Consider the following 23,073-nt stretch of genomic DNA (forward strand, 5'->3'; position numbering starts at 1 on the left):
AGTGTGTACCTAGCATTAGAGAAAATGTGGTGCCAAGCAAAGGTGGAGATAGAGGGTAAGGCTATGTACACATGTGCGCCCCATGCGATATTGTATGCAATTTCCCGTCATACAATATCAGGCATACACACTTTATGATAAAACAATAAGATAAGAGGAAATTATATCTTATGGGGCTGGAGCTGTTTACAAGGGAGCACAAGCAGGAGGAGGAGGATATAGGCAGTGATGGCTAACCTTGACACTCCAGCTGTTGAACTACACATCCCAGCATGCCCTGCTACAGTTTTGCTATTTGGCCATGATAAAAAGATGCAGGGCATGCTGGGATGTGTAGTTCAACAACAGCTGGAGTGTCAAGGTTAGCCATCACTGGTCTAGGCTGATGTCAATGCCCTAAAATCGTATGGTTGTATGTACACACTACAAAAAATCTCATGATATTGCACCATCAAGACTGCATGCAGGTCAGATGTAGGATGTCCACGGCAGCGCGCATCATATGATAAACCGTGTGTACACACTATGCCATTATATCAGCAATATTGTATGCAATACCTCATAGTGTATATGCAGCTTAAATTTGGAGTGTGGGCAGACAAAGGCTAGGATTTAAGCTAGGTACACATTAGGACACAGATTACCGGTACACACTAACCGATTTAATGAACAACAGAACGATCTCTTGTTCCGTCCTTTATTAAACTGCACTGGGTCGCACACAATATCTTCTGATTGCATGCATGCAATCGGACATATACAGTACATCAGACAATTTACACGATTTGCCGTTCTCATACAGCAAATCATGCTCTCGTCCTGATGTGTAGCCAGCCTAACAGTTGGAGAAGCGGAGACAAAGGCAGAGTTGTACTAAGATAGAGAGGGAGATTTATCAAAGCTTGGACAGAGATAAAGTACCAGCTAATCAGCTTCTGTCATTTTACAGACTGTGTGGCAGATATATTAAGCCTGGTGTAGTGATAAAGTGGAAGATGATAACGAACCAGCCAGTCAGCTCCTAACTGTCATTTTTCAAACCCAGCCTGTAACATGGAAGTTTGGAGCTGATTGGCTGGTGCATTATCACCTTCCACTTGATCACTTCACCAGGATTAATAAATCTGCCCCTGTGTCTGAAAAATGACAGGAACGGACTAATTGGTATTTTTCCTCTCTACACTTTATCTCTCTCCAAACTTCGATACATATACCCCAGAGTCTAGTCAGGGGAGGAAAGGGTAGAGATGGGAGAGAAAAGTCCCATGAGGGGGAGAATAGAGCTAGATCTAGGGTGCTAATGTTGTGTTCGATGAGTGTAGCCTCGGAAAGAGGAGAATATGACAGAGAAAGTGTAAGAGAAAGTGTTGGGCAAAAGTGGGAGTTAGTGATGTCAAAAAAGTAAAAAAAGAAAACAAATCAAGAGAGTGCTCATTGAGTGAGGGGTGGTGAGGCCAAAAGAGGTAATGGGGTATATGCAATTCACGGCGAATCGCGGCAAATTATCGCCGTTTTTAAATTCGACTCAATTCGACAGGTGAATTCCGGAAGGTGGCTTCCGGAATTCACCATATTCAATGAAAAACGGATTCGCCAGAGTCGCGGGCGAAAATCGGCCGATTTGGCGGATTTTGCCGCGATTTTAAAAAACGGGAAAAACCCGAAGAAAAAAAATGGCGTGGGGTCCCCCCTCCAAAGCATAACCAGCCTCGGGCTCATCGAGCTGGTCCTGGTTCTAAAAATCCGGGGAAAAAATTGGCCAGGGATCCCCCGTATTTTTAAAACCAGCATCGGGCTCCACTAGCTGGACAGATAATGCCACAGCCGGGGGTCACTTTTATGCCGTGCCCTGCGGCCGTGGCATTAAATATCCAACTAGTCACCCCTGGCCGGGGTACCCTGGGGGAGTGGGGACCCCTTCAATCAAGGGGTCCCCCCCCCCCAGCCACCCAAGGGCCAGGGGTGAAGCCCGAGGCTGTCCCCCCCCATCCAATGGGCTGCGGATGGGGGGGCTGATAGCCTTTTGTGATAATAAAAAGATATTGTTTTTTCCAGTAGTACTACAAGTCCCAGCAAGCCTCCCCCGCAAGCTGGTACTTGGAGAACCACAAGTACCAGCATGCGGGAGAAAAACGGGCCCGCTGGTACCTGTAGTACTACTGGGAAAAAAATACCCCAAAAAAAACAGGACACACACACCGTGACAGTAAAACTTTATTACACACTACCGACACACACATACTTACCTATGTTGACACGCCGACTGCCACGGTCTCAGACGATCCGAGGGTACCTGTGAAAAAATGATACTCACCTTCCAGCGTCCAGAGATAAATCCACGTCCAGAGAGATAAATCCACGTACTTGTAAAAAAAAAAAGAACACGCAAATACCCGCTCCATACCGGACTAGAAAGGGGTCCAATGCTTTCACATCAGACCCCTTTCTACCGAATGCCGGGACATCACGTGACTCCTGTCACTGAAGTCCCTTCAGCCAATCAGGAAGCGCTACTTCCGTGGCGCTCACCTGATTGGCTGTGCGCTGTCTGTACTGTGACAGCACATCGCAAAGCCGCTCCATTACTTTCAATGGTGGGAACTTAGCGGCTAGCGGTGGGGTCACCCGCCGGTCAGCCGCTGACCGGCGGGTGACCTTACCGCTAGCCGCTAAGTTCCCACCATTGAAAGTAATGGAGCGGCTTTGCGATGTGCTGTCACAGTACAGACAGCGCACAGCCAATCAGGTGAGCGCAACGAAGTTGCGCTTCCTGATTGGCTTAGAGACCTTTCTGTGACAGCTGTCACTGACAGGTCTCATTCGTGGAAAGGTGTCCCATGTGTCAGCATGGGACCCCTTTCAGTCCGGCATGGAGCGGGTGTTCGGTTTGTTTTTTTGCCAAGTACGTGGATTTATCTCTGGACCATGGCTGGGGTGAGTATATTGATCTTTTCTTTTCAGGTATCCGTGGATTCTACATGGAGAAGAGGACCGATGTCGGCGTGTGAACATAGGTAAGTATGTGTGTGTCGACGTATGAAATAAAGTTTTACTGTCGACGGTGTGTGTGTCCTGTTTTTATTTGGGTATTTTTTTCCCAGTAGTACTACAGGTACCAGCGGGCCCGTTTTTCTCCCGCATGCTGGTACTTGTGGTTCTCCAAGTACCAGCTTGCGGGGGAGGCTTGCTGGGACTTGTAGTACTACTGGAAAAAACAATATCTTTTTATTATCACAAAAGGCTATCAGCCCCCCCATCCGCAGCCCATTGGATGGGGGGGGGACAGCCTCGGGCTTCACCCCTGGCCCTTGGGTGGCTGGGGGGGGGACCCCTTGATTGAAGGGGTCCCCACTCCCCCAGGGTACCCCGGCCAGGGGTGACTAGTTGGATATTTAATGCCACGGCCGCAGGGCACGGCATAAAAGTGACCCCCGGCTGTGGCATTATCTGTCCAGCTAGTGGAGCCCGATGCTGGTGTTAAAAATACGGGGGACCCCTACTCTTTTTGTCCCCCGTATTTTTGGCACCAGCACCAGGCGCAGAGCCCGGTGCTGGTTTTAAAAATACAGGGGATCCCCTGTCAATTTTTTCCCGCATTTTTAGAACCAGGACCAGCTCGAAGAGCCCGAGGCTGGTTATGCTTTGGAGGGGGGACCCCACGCCATTTGTTTTTAGGATTTCACCGTTCCAGCATAAAAAAAAAAAAAATAATATTTTAAAAAATATATAAATAATATTTGTGCCTCCAAAAATAAAAAAAAAAGTACCTAATCCCTTCTAATATAAATAGATCTGCTATTCCCCAAAAAAAAAACACAAAAAAAAACATGTTTAAATTTTTTTTATTTGTTTTCACCCTCCAAAGTGTGGCGGATTGAAAATGACGAATTTGCTGTCTAAAAGCACTGCTGTCGAATTTCCAAACTTGAATTGAATATGCTTTGGTCTAATTGCAGCACTTGTATCATTGCAGAAAAGTCGAATTTGCAAAAATTCGAATTTCAAAAAGTCGAATTTTGAAAGTCCGTTTTTTGGTCGGAAAGCACTGAATTGCATAGGCGATTTTTTTTTTTGGTCGAAAATGACCCGAAATTCGACAATTTCGGGAATTCGACCGCAATTGCATATACCCCAATGAGGAGATAAGTTTGGATGCAGTAGCATCAGTAATAATGTGTCAATCTTACGTGCTTTTCCGCTACTCCCCTTCCCCTACGGAATCATCTTTAAACTCCTCACATACTGTACAACGTCCTCTGCAACTCCACTGCTCCCTACATCTTCAACCTCATCTCCTCGCATACTCCCAGCCAATGACAGTCGCCTTTCCTCTATCCTGGTTACTGTATCTCATGCACGAACCAAGATGTCAGCCGTGCCGCCCCTCCCCCCCTCCATTGGAACGCTCTCCTGCTACATCAGACTCTCCTTAACCTTGCAGAGCTTCAAACAGCTACTATAAAACCAATCTATTCATCACAGTGTATCCTTCCTCCACTTAACCTATTCACCAGATGGCTCGCCTCACCCTCCTGTCCATCTCACTCGCAATAACTTCCTGCTCTCATGACCCCACTAACTTGCTCATGCCTCATGTCATCTGTCTCTATACCCATCCCCTTACATTGCAAGCTCCTAAAAGGCAGGGTCCTCCTCCCTCCTGTTTTCCCAGCCCTCTTCTCTTGCACTTCTATTACAGCCCACACCTATGGTCTACCAGAACTCCACCCACTTGTAGCCACTCATCTCGTACAGCAGCTCCTAGCCTGCTAGTAATGCCATCACTATTGGTGACCGTTCTCTACCTTCGCCACTCACCTTGCTTGCCAGCTGTACAGTGTACTAAGATCTGTGTTGCGACTTGTGTTGTTTATGCATAGGATAATGTAATGTTCTGTTTTACTGTTTGACTTTTGTGTGGTGCTGTGTACCACTTGTGGCTCCATATAAATTGTAATAATAATAATGTCTATATATGTTGAAGTCTCACAGGAAAAGAAAAGGAAGGTCACAGAATAGAAAGAGGGAGCCAAGCAGCAGAGGGAGCCAAGCAGCAAAGCAAACTTGGAAGTGGGAGGTAGGGTCACTCAAACGTAAACAAGGTGAAAGAGATGGATAGAGCATACCTCAAAGGAAGTGAAGGAAAGAGATGAGGGGCAAGATCTAGATGTTGCATTGGGGGAAAGACTCCTCAAAAGAGGGCAGTATCAGATAGGTGAAAGGGAGGAAATTGAGAGAGTTGGAGAAAAAGTGTTCATGAATGGGGGATAGTTTTCACATACAGGCCTGGCATTACAAAGGGATGGATTGAAAAGAAGGAATGTAAACAAGGTGATAGGGTGACTGGTGCAAAGGGGAGAACTGGACGAGCGGGTGGCACTCGATATACCGGCTGTCGGGATCCCGGCGCTCAGTATACCAGCAACGAGATACCGCCAACTATTCTCCCTCTTGGGGTGTCCATGACACCCCTGGAGGGAGAATAAATAGCATGCGCAGTGAGCCCGCATAGGGCTCTTTTGCGCTCGCCCCGCATTGGCCGGCTGTCGGGATTCCGGCGCCGGGGTCCCGACAGCCGGCCACTCGTAGTACACCCGGACGACGGGGTGTGACAGGAGGAATGAGAATATGATAGCACATTGATGGGACAGAAAATAGATTTGGGGGGGGGGGGGGGGGAGGGGGGGGTGTCACAGGGGTATCGAAGTGTAAAGGAGGGTGGGTATGAGTTCAGCATGGTGGGGGGCAGGTGTTGAGACGTGTAGCATTGGGGAAGTGGAGATAAAGAAAAAGTGCAGGTAAGAGAGCACTACTACATCAGAAAGATGAGATGAGTAAAGACCTCAGTTAGAGGGGTACAGTTGTGTCTTCATACATCTTGCCTCAACACGCCATGCAGCAGGAGATGCCTGGAGTGAGTCATCCGGCAGCACCTGGGCAGCTCTGCTAACGTTGGGCCTCTTTTTTGCCGAAAATGCTTCTTATTGTGGCTGTATCTGCATACAAAATGCTACATCACAGTGATTTCCAGGAAAACACTGTAATGTAGAATTTCGTATGCATATACAGCCACAATCACACACAGAATATAGGCATGTCGCATATCATTTTAATCAGCATAAGCTGCTTGTGCATCATATTTGCATACCAATGCGGCTTAGATGCATTTAAACAGAAAACGTTACACATAAAGACTTTCTGCGCTACCAAGTCACTCCACTAGATGGGCTGTTTAATGTGACTGCAGCAAAGATTAAGGAGGAGACATTTGTACATTATTTTCACAAAGTCTTTAAAGCTATGAAATGTATTCTCTTATTTATCTGGCTGTCAAAATATGTAAATGTATACTTTATACTGTATGTAACTACTGAGCTGCTATTAGGCTTATAAAACGGTTTCAAGTAATTGCTCAAAGAAAAACAGCTTCTCCAAAATAAAAGATAAAAGATGACATTCAACACACTATTTCACAGCCCTCTTTTATTTCATGTTCATGTTATTTGAATAAAATGCACTACTGTAATATACTGTAGCGTAAAAGAAAATAATGCTTATTTGATTCATTAAAAAAAACATAATAAAAAACATTTATGGCTCAATGCCATTAGCTGCGAATCCCCTTCTAATGATGATGTGCTTCAAAACCTCTGTAACAGTGTGTAATGTTACACAACATGGATCTTGAAAATCAACTGTGGAAAAACTCCCCCCCCCCCCCCCCCCTGAAAATATCCATTGCACTTGCACTGACTACAGAGAGCTTAATGATATCTGCCCAAATGCAGAGCTGCACATGTCTATGCAACAATACTGTTCCTATCCACCCACTTAGCAGTCATTATCAGCGTGCACATGACCAGTCATATACCTGGTTGAAGAGACCCATCTGAAGTCAAACACATTTTTGCATTAACACAACTCTCCATTGTCTGCAATGCCGACTACAAGCCCTCAATCAACTTAACCTACAGTATGTGTGAATGCCCCATCGTCATCCAGTTACATACAGTTACTCACAAGTGGAGATGCAAAATATTAGCTTTCAGTTGCATACGCTTGGCTACAGAGCATGCGCAGGGCTATAAATTGCATGATCCATCTATAAATTGACTGGTGTGCAACTCTGTATTAGTCCCACTCCATATACAATATGACAAAAAAAACTGCGCCCCATTGTTTCTGGACCATGTGATCTGACCAGTCAGGATAGTTTATGTAACCACTGCCAAATAATGCTTACCTCAAAATACCTTAACTTCTTTGCATTTTTCATTGTAATAGACAACAGTCTGTAAAAACCACTGATCAGAGGTAGCCGTGTAGATTGCAGTACCAGCTCATAGCCAAACACATAAACCCAAGACTCAAAGAATTCCACATGCTTGTTCGGTATTATTTCACTTAAAGGAAGAGACAAGGTTTTGTTTTTTGTTTCATGTACATTAATAGACACAGGGGTATATGCAATTGCGGTCGAATTCGCGGCAATTTTCGCCGTTTTTTAATTCGACTCAATTCGACAGGTGAATCCCGGAAGGTGGCTTCCGGAATTCACCATATTCAATGAAAAACTGATTCGCCAGAGTCGCGGGCGAAAATCGGCCGATTTGGCGGATTTTGCCGCGATTTTAAAAAACGGTAAAAAAACGTGAAAAACCCGGAAAAAAATGGCGTGGGGTCCCCCCTCCAAAGCATAACCAGCCTCGGGCTCATCGAGCTGGTCCTGGTTCTAAAAATGCAGGGGAAAAATTGTCCAGGGATCCCCCGTATTTTTAAAACTAGCACCGGGCTCTGCGCCTGGTGCTGGTGCCAAAAATACGGGGGACAAAAAGAGTAGGGGTCCCCCGTATTTTTAACACCAGCATCGGGCTCCACTAGCTGGACAGATAATGCCACAGCCGGGGGTCACTTTTATGCCGTGCCCTGCGGCCGTGGCATTAAATATCCAACTAGTCACCCCTGGCCGGGGTACCCTGGGAGAGTGGGGACCCCTTCAATCAAGGGGTCCCCCCCCCCCAGCCACCCAAGGGCCAGGGGTGAAGCCCGAGGCTGTCCCCCCCCATCCAATGGGCTGCGGATGGGGGGGCTGATAGCCTTTTGTGATAATAAAAAGATATTGTTTTTTCCAGCAGTACTACAAGTCCCAGCAAGCCTCCCCCGCAAGCTGGTACTTGGAGAACCACAAGTACCAGCATGCGGGAGAAAAACGGGTCCGCTGGTACCTGTAGTACTACTGGGAAAAAAATACCCAAATAAAAACAGGACACACACACCTTGATAGTAAAACTTTATTACACACTACCGACACACACATACTTACCTATGTTGACACGCCGACTGCCACGGTCTCCGACGATCCGAGGGTACCTGTGAAAAAATTATACTCACCTTCCAGCGTCCAGAGATAAATCCACGTCCAGAGAGTAAAATCCACGTACTTGTTTAAAAAAAAAAAACCGCAAAAACCCGCTCCATACCGGACTAGAAAGGGGTCCAATGCTTTCACATCAGACCCCTTTCTCCCGAATGCCGGGACATCACGTGACTCCTGTCACTGACGTCCCTTCAGCAAATCAGGAAGCGCTACTTCCGTGGCGCTCACCTGATTGGCTGTGCGCTGTCTGTACTGTGACAGCACATCGCAAAGCCGCTCCATTACTTTCAATGGTGGGAACTTTGCGGGTAGCGGTGGGGTCACCCGCCGGTCAGCCGCAGACCGGCGGGTGACCTTACCGCTAGCCGCTAAGTTCCCACCATTGAAAGTAATGGAGCGGCTTTGCGATGTGCTGTCACAGTACAGACAGCGCACAGCCAATCAGGTGAGCGCAACGAAGTTGCGCTTCCTGATTGGCTTAGAGACCTTTCTGTGACAGCTGTCACTGACAGGTCTCATTCGTGGAAAGGTGTCCCATGTGTCAGCATGGGACCCCTTTCAGTCCGGCATGGAGCGGGTGTTCGGTTTGTTTTTTTGCCAAGTACGTGGATTTATCTCTGGACCATGGCTGAGGTGAGTATATTGATCTTTTCTTTTCAGGTATCCGTGGATTCTACATGGAGAAGAGGACCGATGTCGGCGTGTGAACATAGGTAAGTATGTGTGTGTCGACGTATGAAATAAAGTTTTACTGTCGACGGTGTGTGTGTCCTGTTTTTATTTGGGTATTTTTTTCCCAGTAGTACTACAGGTACCAGCGGGCCCGTTTTTCTCCCGCATGCTGGTACTTGTGGTTCTCCAAGTACCAGCTTGCGGGGGAGGCTTGCTGGGACTTGTAGTACTACTGGAAAAAACAATATCTTTTTATTATCACAAAAGGCTATCAGCCCCCCCATCCGCAGCCCATTGGATGGGGGGGGAACAGCCTCGGGCTTCACCCCTGGCCCTTGGGTGGCTGGGGGGGGACCCCTTGATTGAAGGGGTCCCCACTCCCCCAGGGTACCCCGGCCAGGGGTGACTAGTTGGATATTTAATGCCACGGCCGCAGGGCACGGCATAAAAGTGACCCCCGGCTGTGGCATTATCTGTCCAGCTAGTGGAGCCCGATGCTGGTGTTAAAAATACGGGGGACCCCTACTCTTTTTGTCCCCCGTATTTTTGGCACCAGCACCAGGCGCAGAGCCCGGTGCTGGTTTTAAAAATACGGGGGATCCCCTGTCAAATTTTCCCCCGCATTTTTAGAACCAGGACCAGCTCGAAGAGCCCGAGGCTGGTTATGCTTTGGAGGGGGGACCCCACGCCATTTTTTTTTATGATTTCACCGTTCCAGCATAAAAAAAAAAAAAAAAAATATTTTAAAAAATATATAAATAATATTTGTGCCTCCAAAAAAAAAAAAAAAGTACCTAATCCCTTCTAATATAAATAGATCTGCTATTCCCCCCAAAAAAAACACAAAAAAAAACATGTTTAAAATTTTTTTATTTGTTTTCACCCTCCAAAGTGTGGCGGATTGAAAATGACGAATTTGCTGTCTAAAAGCACTGCTGTCGAATTTCCAAACTTGAATTGAATATGCTTTGGTCGAATTGCAGCACTTGTATCATTGCAGAAAAGTCGAATTTGCAAAAAGTCGAATTTCAAAAGGTCGAATTTTGAAAGTCCGTTTTTTGGTTGGAAAGCACTGAATTGCATAGGCGATTTTTTTTTTTGGTCGAAAATGACCCGAAATTCGACAATTTCGGGAATTCGACCGCAATTGCATATACCCCACAGTATCTACAACTAAAATTATTGGGAAGGGTGATAAATGCAGTTTCTAGTCTATAATCAGATTTAACTCAGACTTCAGCATTTCTTGCAACAAGTTACTAGTGTATACAGTATGTACCTAAGAAAGTGTCATCCTGAAAACTCATTAGTTCACAAAATCTATTTTGTTTTTGCCCCCTTTTTCAGTCTTTAAAAAGTGAGAAAAGGTAAGTCAATTATGACCAACAATGTAGCCCAGACATTGATGATATTGATGTTTTGTTTTATTTCCAAGGCTGTACCACCTCCCAGTCTTGAAATACTGCATTTGCATAAACACCTACAAACATGAACATCACTGTTAGCTATGCTTTAAAAATGGCTGCCATAATTAAGAGGTAACAATTAAGAGAATATCTATAGTTGTGAATAATTAGCATATAGACAAAAAATATTTTTTTTAAATGGACAAGCAATCAGTAAAATCAGACATTTCGACCCATGTACACATAAAATGGAAGGTGCTCAATCAATTTCTAAAGAACAACAGGTGCTACATGGGGTTTCTAGAAAATACAACCCCAATCTTACCCTAAAACACTACTGTCAACCAATACAAAAGATTAATTTTATAATCAAAAGAATTTTCGTATTTTATTTACAATTAGAAGTCATCTTTATTTTTAGTGGCTAACAGAAGGCTGCTAGAGGGGGGGAAAGGTGTGTGTGTGTGTGTGTGTGTGTGTGTGTGTGTGTGTGTGTGTGTGTGTGTGTGTGTGTGTGTGTATGTGTGTGTTCCTTAAGACATGAAGTCCAACTTGCTGCCACAGAGTCCGTAGAGATCATGGTCAGCCTTTTATCAATATCGTGGAAGCATCTATGAGGTACGGTGATGGTTTGTTGTCAAGAGGTCCTACAGATGATGCATGGAGTCAACTAGAGTACTCAAAGGATAAACTGTCAACTAGGGGATGAGTACAAAAACATAGCTGGTCAAAAGCTATGCCACAAAATTCCATTTTAATGACAATACCATACAATATACTATACCTGCAGAAATCTACCAAATTAACAAATGCTGCAAGGTCTTTCGGCTTCGTAGGATAAAGGTTGGCTGCTGGATCAGAGGTCGCGATAACTAAAGAGCTGCTTTCATTGTCAATCTAAAATTTATAAGACAAATACAATTACATCTACAAAAATAAGTCTTCAAGCCAGCATTTCATCTACTGCAACAATAAAGTCATACAAATAAATAAATAAATGGTAATGATTTAATAATACTGCAATTAAATAGTACAGAGGCAATCTAATCATATTACCAATATATTTTTAAATAATCCTGCTTACATAAGTCAATATCCATGTCAACAATCACTTTGTGGACAGTGTAATGTCACAGTGTGCAATATCATACTAACGTTACTAAAATATTACAGATAAAAATAGGAGCAAATTCATTTATACAAGCGCTAAAAAGAACTTATTTTAAATCAATAACCAAACCTTCCCTTGTATATGAGAATGTTCTTATTGCAGATGGTTCTTCATATATTTCCACCATTCATCTGATCATCTCCATTTACACATTAGAAGATATATGAAAAAATAGAACAATACAATAGTGTAGTATGTCAAGCAAAATATCACAGATCACCCATGTGATTCAGGATTTAACTTGTGATAAGCCTTCACTGTCTTCCTGGCTGGATTAATATGTAAAAAGGAAGTCATCATATGATGAGGCTATGCTTCTGTCCTCCCTTATATCTTGGACTGAAAACTCAGAATGTTTTTAAATTCATATTATATGAAGATAACTTTGCCACAGTAGGTTCAAATGAGCGTACCCCAACTCTCAGTGAATATATGTAATTAAAGCATACAAAGGTTTCTTTGGATGATTCTAGGAATAACAGCGTACCCCAACTCACAATTCAGAAGGTGTTTTCAATCACATCAAGATATCTTTCAATATCCACAGAGCCAGATAATAATTAAAAACTTGAAAAATGTATTCCACAAAAATGCTTTAATCAAATTCTAAACGGAATGTACAGTTCATAAAACAATTGGGAGCACACATTTACACACTCTCACCGAAGGAAGTAGCCTCTGGTGACGACCACTTGATCGGTCGGGATACCGGAAAGTCCTTCTCGGTCAGGATCCCAATGGTTCAGATTCCAAACGGGGAGACCGCGTATCACAATAGAAAAATGCTCCTCTCTGCCTCCAACGCGTTTTTATCTGTAGAAAGATCTTTTTCAAGGCCTGCAGAGTGGGAGCCCATGTGCTACTATTTATACCAGTAGACACTTAAACACAGGAAGTGAGGTCACATATGTGATTAACCTCACATTAACATAATACATATATTTTCTTGTTATGTTAGATAGTTTTTATCACATCAAGGCTGTAAATAGCAAATAAATAAGAATTTACTTACCGATAATTCTATTTCTCGGAGTCCGTAGTGGATGCTGGGGTTCCTGAAAGGACCATGGGGAATAGCGGCTCCGCAGGAGACAGGGCACAAAAAAGTAAAGCTTTACTAGGTCAGGTGGTGTGCACTGGCTCCTCCCCCTATGACCCTCCTCCAGACTCCAGTTAGGTACTGTGCCCGGACGAGCATACACAATAAGGGAGGCATTTTGAATCCCGGGTAAGACTCATACCAGCCACACCAATCACACCGTACAACTTGTGATCTAAACCCAGTTAACAGTATGACAACAGAAAGGGCCTCTTAAAGATGGCTCCTTAACAATAACCCGAATTAGTTAACAATAACTATGTACAAGTATTGCAGATAATCCGCACTTGGGATGGGCGCCCAGCATCCACTACGGACTCCGAGAAATAGAATTATCGGTAAGTAAATTCTTATTTTCTCTATCGTCCTAAGTGGATGCTGGGGTTCCTGAAAGGACCATGGGGATTATACCAAAGCTCCCAAACGGGCGGGAGAGTGCGGATGACTCTGCAGCACCGAATGAGAGAACTCCAGGTCCTCCTTTGCCAGGGTATCAAATTTGTAAAATTTTACAAACGTGTTCTCCCCCGACCACGTAGCTGCTCGGCAGAGTTGTAATGCCGAGACCCCTCGGGCAACCGCCCAAGATGAGCCCACCTTCCTTGTGGAGTGGGCTTTTACAGTTTTAGGCTGTGGCAGGCCTGCCACAGAATGTGCAAGTTGAATTGTGTTACAAATCCAACGAGCAATCGACTGCTTAGAAGCAGGTGCGCCCAACTTGTTGGGTGCATACAATATAAACAGCGAGTCAGATTTTCTGACTCCAGCCGTCCTTGCAATGTATATTTTTAAGGCTCTGACAACGTCCAACAACTTGGAGTCCTCCAAGTCGCTAGTGGCCGCAGGCACCACAATAGGTTGGTTCAGATGAAATGCTGATACCACTTTAGGGAGAAAATGCGGACGAGTCCGCAGTTCTGCCCTATCCGAATGGAAGATTAGATAAGGACTTTTATAAGATAAAGCCGCCAATTCAGATACTCTCCTGGCAGAGGCCAGGGCTAGTAACATAGTCACTTTCAATGTGAGATATTTCAAATCCACCTTTTTCAATGGTTCAAACCAATGGGATTTGAGGAAATCTAAAACTACATTTAGATCCCACGGTGCCACCGGAGGCACCACAGGAGGCTGTATATGCAGTACTCCCTTGACAAAAGTCTGGACCTCAGGGACAGAGGCCAATTCTTTTTGGAAGAATATTGACAGGGCCGAAATTTGAACCTTAATGGATCCCAATTTGAGACCCATAGATAATCCTGATTGCAGGAAATGTAGGAAACGACCCAGTTGGAATTCCTCCGTCGGAACCCTCCGATCCTCGCACCACGCTACATATTTTCGCCAATGCGGTGATAATGTTTCACGGTGACTTCCTTCCGTGCCTTAATCAAGGTAGGAATGACTTCTTCTGGAATGCCTTTCCCTTTTAGGATCTGGCGTTCAACCGCCATGCCGTCAAACGCAGCCGCGGTAAGTCTTGAAAAAGACAGGGACCCTGCTGTAGCAGGTCCCTTCTCAGAGGTAGAGGCCACGGTTCGTCCGTGAGCATCTCTTGAAGTTCCGGATACCAAGTCCTTCTCGGCCAATCCGGAACCACTAGTATTGTTCTTACTCTTCTTTGCCGTATGATCTTCAATACCTTTGGTATGAGCGGCAGAGGAGGAAACACATACACTGACTGGTACACCCAAGGAGTTACCAGTGCGTCCACAGCTATTGCCTGTGGATCTCTTGACCTGGCGCAATATTTGTCCAGTTTCTTGTTGAGGCGAGACGCCATCATGTCTACAATTGGTCTTTCCCAACGGTCTATTAACATGTTGAAGACTTCTGGATGTAGACCCCACTCTCCCGGATGAAGATCGTGTCTGCTGAGGAAGTCTGCTTCCCAGTTGTCCACGCCCGGGATGAACACTGCTGACAGTGCTATCACGTGATTCTCCGCCCAGCGAAGAATCTTGGCAGCTTCTGCCATTGCACTCCTGCTTCTTGTGCCGCCCTGCCTGTTTACATGGGCGACCGCCGTGATGTTGTCCGACTGAATCAACACCGGCTTTCCTTGCAGGAGAAGTTCCGCCTGGCTTAGAGCATTGTAGATTGCTCTTAGTTCCAGAATGTTTATGTGAAGAGACTTTTCCAGACTCGTCCATACTCCCTGGAAGTTTCTTCCTTGTGTGACTGCTCCCCAGCCTCTCAGGCTGGCGTCCGTGGTCACCAGGATCCAATCCTGAATGCCGAATCTGCGGCCTTCTAATAGGTGAGCCTTCTGCAACCACCACAGAAGTGACACCCTTGTCTTTGGTGACAGGGTTATTCGCAGGTGCATCTGCAGATGCGACCCTGACCATTTGTCCAACAGATCCCTTTGGAATATTCTTGCATGGAATCTGCCGAATGGAATTGCTTCGTAAGAAGCCACCATTTTTCCCAGGACTCTTGTGCATTGATGTACTGACACTTTTCCTGGTTTTAGGAGGTTCCTGACCAGATCGGATAACTCCTTGGCTTTTTCCTCTGGAAGGAAAACCTTTTTCTGAACCGTGTCCAGAATCATTCCTAGGAACAGCAGACGAGTTGTCGGGATTAAATGGGATTTTGGAATATTCAGAATCCACCCGTGTTGTCTTAGCACCTCTTGAGATAGTGCTAAAGCTGTCTCCAGCTGTTCTCTGGACCTTGCCCTTATTAGGAGATCGTCCAAGTATGGGATAACTAATACGCCTTTTCTTCGAAGAAGAATCATCATCTCGGCCATTACCTTGGTAAAGACCCGAGGCGCCGTGGACAATCCGAACGGCAGCGTCTGAAACTGATAGTGACAGTTTTGAACAATGAACCTGAGGTACCCCTGGTGTGCGGGGTAAATCGGAACGTGTAGATACGCATCCTTGATGTCCAAGGATACCATAAAGTCCCCTTCTTCCAGGTTCGCTATCACTGCTCTGAGTGACTCCATCTTGAACTTGAACTTTTTTATGTAGAGGTTCAAGGACTTCAGATTTAGAATAGGCCTTACCGAGCCATCCGGCTTCGGTACCACAAATAGAGTGGAATAATACCCCTTTCCTTGTTGTAATAGGGGTACTTTGACTATCACCTGCTGAGCGTACAGCTTGTGAATGGCTTCCAACACCCTCTCCCTTTCGGAAGAGACGGTTGGTAAGGTAGACTTCAGGAAACGATGAGGAGGATCCGTCTCTAATTCCAACCTGTACCCCTGAGATATTATCTGCAGGATCCAGGGGTCTACCTGCGAGTGAGCCCACTGCGCGCTGTAATTTTTGAGACGGCCCCCCACTGTCCCCGAGTCCGCTTGAGAGGCCCCAGCGTCATGCTGAGGTTTTTGCAGGAGCCGGGGAGGGCTTCTGTTCCTGGGAAGGAGCTGCCTGTTGGTGTCTCTTCCCTCTTCCTCTGCCTCGTGGCAGGTACGACAAGCCCTTTGCTCTCTTATTTTTGTAGGAGCGAAAAGGCTGCGGTTGAAAGGTCGGTGCCTTTCTCTGTTGGGGAGTGACTTGAGGTAAAAAAGTGGATTTCCCGGCAGTAGCCGTGGCCACCAAGTCTGATAGACCAACTCCAAATAACTCCTCCCCTTTATACGGCAAAACCTCCATGTGACGTTTTGAATCCGCATCGCCTGTCCACTGTCGTGTCCATAAGGCTCTTCTGGCTGAAATGGACATAGCACTCACCCGAGATGCCAGTGTGCAAATATCCCTCTGTGCATCACGCATATAGATAAATGCATCCTTTATTTGTTCTAACGACAGTAAAACATTGTCCCTATCTAGGGTATCAATATTTTCAATCAGGGATTCTGACCAAACTACTCCAGCACTGCACATCCAGGCAGTTGCTATAGCTGGTCGTAGTATAACACCTGCATGTGTGTATATATTCTTTTGAATAACTTCCATCTTTCTATCTGATGGATCCTTAAGTGCGGCCGTCTCAGGAGAGGGTAACGCCACTTGTTTGGATAAGCGTGTGAGCGCCTTGTCCACCTTAGGGGGTGTTTCCCAGCGCGCCCTAACCTCTGGCGGGAAAGGGTATAATGCCAATAACTTTTTTGAAATTATCAACTTTTTATCAGGAGCAACCCACGCTTCATCACACACGTCATTTAATTCTTCTGATTCAGGAAAAACTGTTTGTAGTTTTTTCACACCATACATAATACCCTGTTTTACGGTATCTGTAGTATCAGCTAAATGTAACGTCTCCTTCATTGCCAAAATCATATAACGTGTGGCCCTACTGGAAAATACGTTTGAATTTCTACCGTCGTCACTGGAATCAGTGCCCGTGTCTGGGTCTGTGTCGACCGACTGAGGCAAAGGGCGTTTTACAGCCCCTGACGGTGTTTGAGGCGCCTGGACAGGCATTAATTGATTGTCCGGCCGCCTCATGTCCTCAACTGACTGTTTAAGGGAAGATAAACCATCACGTAATTCCACAAATAAAGGCATCCATTCTGGTGTCGACCCCCTGGGGGGTGACATCTGCATATTTGGCAATTGCTCCGCCTCCACACCAATATCGTCCTCATACATGTCGACACCACGTACCGACACACACCGCAAACTCACAGGGAATGCTCTAATGAAGACAGGACCCACTAGCCCTTTTGGGGAGACAGAGGGAGATTCTGCCAGCACACACCACAAAGCGCTATATATACAAGGGATATCCTTATATTAAGTGCTCCCTTATAGCTGCTTTAATATATATATATATAGCCATTAATGTGCCCCCCCTCTCTGTTTTACCCTGTTTCTGTAGTGCAGTGCAGGGGAGAGACCTGGGAGCCGTTCTGACCAGCGGAGCTGTGACAGAAAATGGCGCCGTGTGCTGAGGAGATAGGCCCCGCCCCTTTTTCGGCGGGTTCTTCTCCCGCTATTTTTCCAGTCAGGCAGGGGTTAAATATCTCCATATAGCCCCTATGGGCTATATGTGAGGTATTTTTAGCCTTGTATAAGGTTTATATTTGCCTCTCAGAGCGCCCCCCCCCAGCGCTCTGCACCCTCAGTGACTGCCCAGTGAAGTGTGCTGAGAGGAAAATGGCGCACAGCTGCAGTGCTGTGCGCTACCTTATGAAGACTGAGGAGTCTTCAGCCGCCGGTTTCCGGACCTCTTCACGCTTCAGCATCTGCAAGGGGGTCGGCGGCGCGGCTCCGGGACCGGACTCCACGGCTGGGCCTGTGTTCGATCCCTCTGGAGCTAATGGTGTCCAGTAGCCAAGCAGCAAATCCACTCTGCATGCAGGTGAGTTTACTACTTTCCCCCTAAGTCCCACGTTGCAGTGATCCTGTTGCCAGCAGGACTCACTGTAAAGAAAAAAACCTAAACTAAACTTTCTCTAAGCAGCTCTTTAGGAGAGCCACCTAGATTGCACCCTTCTCGTTCGGGCACAAAATCTAACTGGAGTCTGGAGGAGGGTCATAGGGGGAGGAGCCAGTGCACACCACCTGACCTAGTAAAGCTTTACTTTTTTGTGCCCTGTCTCCTGCGGAGCCGCTATTCCCCATGGTCCTTTCAGGAACCCCAGCATCCACTTAGGACGATAGAGAAAAGTGTGTATTAACTTTGTAACCTATTTTTTAAACGGTATAAAACTCTACTATCGGAAGCGGAAGTTTACTGCCATGACCCACATGCATTCCACCTGCCTCCGGATGTTCAATACGGTGGCTGGCGTACAGGAAACGGAAGTCTGTAGTGGTGAACAGCATGCGTTCCACCATATGCCCGGAAGTCAGGGCTAATCTGGGCTGGACTTGAAATCCATCTTAGTACTGTCTGGAACGTATTGCGTTCCACCAGTCCGTACCTGGAAGTAGGGAGTTTTTTTTTTTAGAAAGAAAGGTTATGCATTATGTCAAGACGCATTAAATTGCATCTACACAATGCCTAAACCTCCCTGTGGGATCCTTCAACCAGGCTGCATTGTACGCATGGTCCTATAAAATACTATAAAATTCCATTAATACATATCATAGCACACATTAAACATCACATGGTAATTAATTCAATTATAAAACAAAGATTTCTTTCGATGTCCAGCGTTCACTTTCACATGTATCCATTTAAGATTTCAAAGAGGAGTCCACAAAATAGTCCATAAATATTCAACCAAGTTGGAAGGTATAAAAAAATGCAAATGAGAATGAGGAATAGGAACAAACAATTAACGCGCAATTTCACAGGAAATTGGTTCCTATTCCTCATTTGCATTTTTTTTTTATCCCTTCCAGCTTGGTTGAATATTTATGGACTATTTTGTGGACTCATTCTTTTATGAACTGCACATTTCGTTTGGAATTTTTTTAAAGCATTTTTATGGAATACATTTTTCAAGCTTAATTATCTGGCTCTGTGGATATTGAAAGAAACCTTGATGTGATTGAAAACACCTTCTGAATTGTGGGTTGGGGTACGCGGTTATTCCTAGAATCATACAAAGAAACCTTTATATGCTTTAATTACATATATTCACTGGGAGTTGGGGTACGCTCATTTGAACCTACTGTGGCAAAGTTATCTTCATATATTATGAATTTAAAAACATTCTGAGTTTTCAGTCCAAGATATAAGGGAGGACAGAAGCATAGCCTCATCATATGAGGACTTCCTTTTTACATCTTAATTCAGCCAGGAAGACAGTGGAGGCTTATCACAAGTTAAATCCCGAATCACATGGGTGTACTGTGATATTTTGCTTGACATACTACACTATTGTATTGTTGTTCTATTTTTTCATATATCATCTAATGTGTAAATGGAGATGATCAGATGAATGGTGGAAATATATGAAGAACTATCTGCAATTAGAACATTCTTATATACAAGGGAAGGTTTGGTTATTGATTTAAAATAAGTTCTTTATAGCGATTGTTTAAATGAATTTGATCCTATTTTTAGCTGTATTCTAATTGTTAAGAGAGTGGTGGATTCTCTTTGGAGTAATACATTTTCAGCAGCTGTGAGTGCCTGAAATAGATCCACTCCAATTCCTATTATCTATCATTGTTACTAAAAGATGTGTAACAGTGTTGGCAGTATAAGGTTACTCATACTCTACTATCAGGTTTCAACTTATACTGCCGACATGGTTATAATGCTTTAATACTAGCATTAATACTGTGTTGGCATACTATGATCGACATTACATTGCCAACATTGTGAATGTCAGCACATCATACTGATCCTGAAGAAGGGCTTGATTTAGACACAGATTCGAAGTTCCAGCTCTAAGCACTTTTTTGAGAGTGTACATGTGCAAAAAGCTCTGGAAACCCTTACTGAGAATGTGCAAATCCAAGTGTCCGATGGCATTTGCAACTGTGTATGCATTGCTACCACTTTGCAATCCCCAGGCATTGCAGGGTGGGCCCATTTCATGGGTGTGTCTAGGAGCGCTGCTGTATTCCCAACTGCAAAGCCACTGCTTCAGAAGCCATGTATAGCTGGATTTGAAAAGAGTAGATCCTAGGCTCCCCCAGTTATCGATGGTGTTGCTGTCTATGTTGGGAGTATATCCAATCTCTATCACAATTGTACAGGCCACGTAGTCTGAAAGTGGGCATCTCAGAGCTCGTACTCTCCATCGCACAAAAGGAAGACTAAAGGCGGGATGTAATTGTGCCGATCTCGCAGTTTTTTTTAAAGGGGCAATCACTTACAAGGCAGGGTTTTGCCTTGTAAGTGATTGACCCTTTAAAAAAAAACATCCAAGATCATCCGGCATCCCGCACCTCTGACGATCTCGGACTGCATTACATCCCGCCATAAGATTAGCATTTGCATATTTCCGCACTCTCCATAGCGGCTGCATGATTTATGAATCAGGCTCAATGTACAGTAACCGAACTGTAAAATCTTATATTTTAGCCTAACAAGCCGGGCTCTCTCTCTCTGTAAATGTAACGTTACCATGTGTACAACAGAATGTGATTGTCTGTTTTGTATACAGCTATGGAATATGTTGCTGATTTATAAAAGGAATAAAATGATAGTCACACCTTTGTTTTCTATAATTTGACTTTGAATTGCCCGATGAAAGAACTATGGTACATGTGTTACCAGGCAGAAAGAGCTCTGTGAATGACAAATGAATGTCTGAAGGATTGCTCACCTCTTGTCCATGCTTTTGTTTTTGTAGTGAGAGGTCTAATTTCTCAATGATTTTGAGAACCGATTTTAAAAGTTCATCATACAATAATCTATTCATTGACTTGAGCGGTGAATTTATATTTTGAAATGTTTCAAAGGATATTGATTCCTAGAGGGAAAAATAATTATTATACACAGACAAAACTCCTACGATGACAGATTACACAACTCGAGGCACTTCTTCGTTTATACAATTCCTTATAATGGCATATGGGATGGTGCTTCATGCCTTTCCCTAACAAGAATTAGCTTGGTACATAAAAGTACACATGTCTAGTGTGTATGGGATTTGTTATATATCATAGCCAACAACAATGTTAACATGTTCAGGATGATGACATTAGCTGACATTAGCATTTCGACACGTTACATCAACATTGTTAGAATGTCGACACAATGGTTTTCTTCTTATTTTGTCCCTAACACTAATAGAAATATTCTAGTCGATACTTGGTCTTATACCCATTCATACTAAGTCTCCCCAATATCCCTTTTGGATGCTAGAGAAAAACAGTGTATGGGCAGTGGAAAGTTTGGTAACGGATTAAACCACTCCAATCATAATTCCTCTGTATAGTGTAAGAGGGAGTACTTATTGTGTTCTAGCTTTTTTGTTCCCACATTTGAGTATCTCATATACTGTGCAATCTAGTGTGACAATTCCACACAATGCGGCAGAATATTCCTCATTGAAATGGCATCGCCGTATGCAATTATAACTAAAAAACAGGTATTACTTGTGCTTATTCAATTCATATGTATAATTGCTAGTGTAAAGGTTGGAATATAAAGGCAAACCTGTCTTCAGCGCTACCAGAACAGCTGCTGCTCACTGCGTGCCAGGCATTAATACAGTGAGTGAGAGTGTTCTTGTGCACCTCAGGGTTGGAAATTAGTTAACTATTGCTTATGCTTTTGTGGTGATGGTCTGGGTCACCCTGTTGAATCAGCCCAAAGGTCCCCAAAGATCAACAATCACAATGAGATAGCACAGAGTAAAGGTGTGTACACACGGAGCGATATGGATCAGCAATTTTGACTACATAGTCAAAATTGCTAAGAAATTTAGTGCATATATCGCTCCATGGGGGTAATTCAGAGTTGACGGCAGAAACAAATTTGTTAGCAGCTGGGCAAAACCATATGCACTGCGGGGGAGGGGGGGGGGGGGGGGGGCAAGATATAACAGTTAGATTTGGGTGGGTTATATTGTTTCTGTGCAGGGTAAATACTGGCTGCTTTATTTTTAAACTGCAATTTAGATTTCAGTTTGAACTCACCCCACCCAAATCCAACTCTCCCTGCACATGTTATATCTGCCCCCCCCCCCCTACAGTTCACATGGTTTTGCCCAACTGCTGACAAATTTGCTGCTGCGATCAACTCCGAATTACCCCCCATGTGTACACAGCAAGCGATAGCGATGCACGCCCCCGCCAGGTCACTATTGCTGGGAAAAATAGACTGTGCAGGCAAGTCAATTTTGACTAGGTCGCTGGAAAAGTAAAAGCATCAACCTATTTAAATGAGTTAGTCAAAATCGCCCATAGCCAAAATCGCTCGTACAGAAAGTCAATATCGCTGGTAAAGATGGTCAAAATCGCTTACTGCCAGTTCAAAGTAAATCGCTCAGACAAAATCGTTCATAGTTAAAATTGCTCCATGTGTACGGACCTTAAAGATTTATATAAGGTAGTGATGAAGAGTGGGGAACCAACTGCACCATTCAATAAATGTATATGCTGCTTCTCTGCATATGCCTGTAGCATTGGTGCAAAGTGAGCGATACACTGTTTTGAGGTGTAAGAAAAAGGCAGTCAAATAGTTAAATCCATTCCCCTAATAGTGGAGAGACCCTGGTACTAATTATTATTGCAGGATCTCTGAGCCCCCATGCGGTCATGCACATTAACCACAGAATAGTAGTAGAAGAGTGCCTGTACAAGATTGCTATGTAAGTCAATGCTGCATCCGCTGCTATGGTCCGGTTGTGCTGCTGTAACGGTTAAACAGCCCTTCTAGTTACACCATGCTGTGGCGTAACTTGGTAGGCCGAGCACCTTTTCATGCAAATTTTTCCATTAAAATGCCATTCCCCTCTCCCCCACTGCCATCCTCATAACCAACTGCCTTCCCATGCCACCATTTGCCTCCCTATCATCCTATGCCACCCTCT

The 23,073-nt window shown here is 44.6% G+C and overlaps 1 protein-coding gene across 1 annotated transcript in view; it reads right to left on the reverse strand.

Moving 5' to 3' along the window:
• PRKDC (protein kinase, DNA-activated, catalytic subunit) overlaps nucleotides 1–23,073 on the reverse strand; it is an 836,940-nt gene that overhangs the window by 532,547 nt on the left and 281,320 nt on the right. Inside the window, exons 16-18 of the mRNA XM_063923695.1 lie at nucleotides 20,860–21,006; nucleotides 11,240–11,352; nucleotides 7,244–7,403 (exon numbers count right to left, since the gene is read on the reverse strand). Of these exons, the coding sequence (XP_063779765.1) occupies nucleotides 7,244–7,403; nucleotides 11,240–11,352; nucleotides 20,860–21,006 (420 nt within the window). The remainder of the gene's footprint in view (nucleotides 1–7,243; nucleotides 7,404–11,239; nucleotides 11,353–20,859; nucleotides 21,007–23,073) is intronic.

This window comes from Pseudophryne corroboree, chromosome 5 (genome assembly GCF_028390025.1).
Source record: "Pseudophryne corroboree isolate aPseCor3 chromosome 5, aPseCor3.hap2, whole genome shotgun sequence".
Taxonomy (NCBI): domain Eukaryota; kingdom Metazoa; phylum Chordata; class Amphibia; order Anura; family Myobatrachidae; genus Pseudophryne; species Pseudophryne corroboree.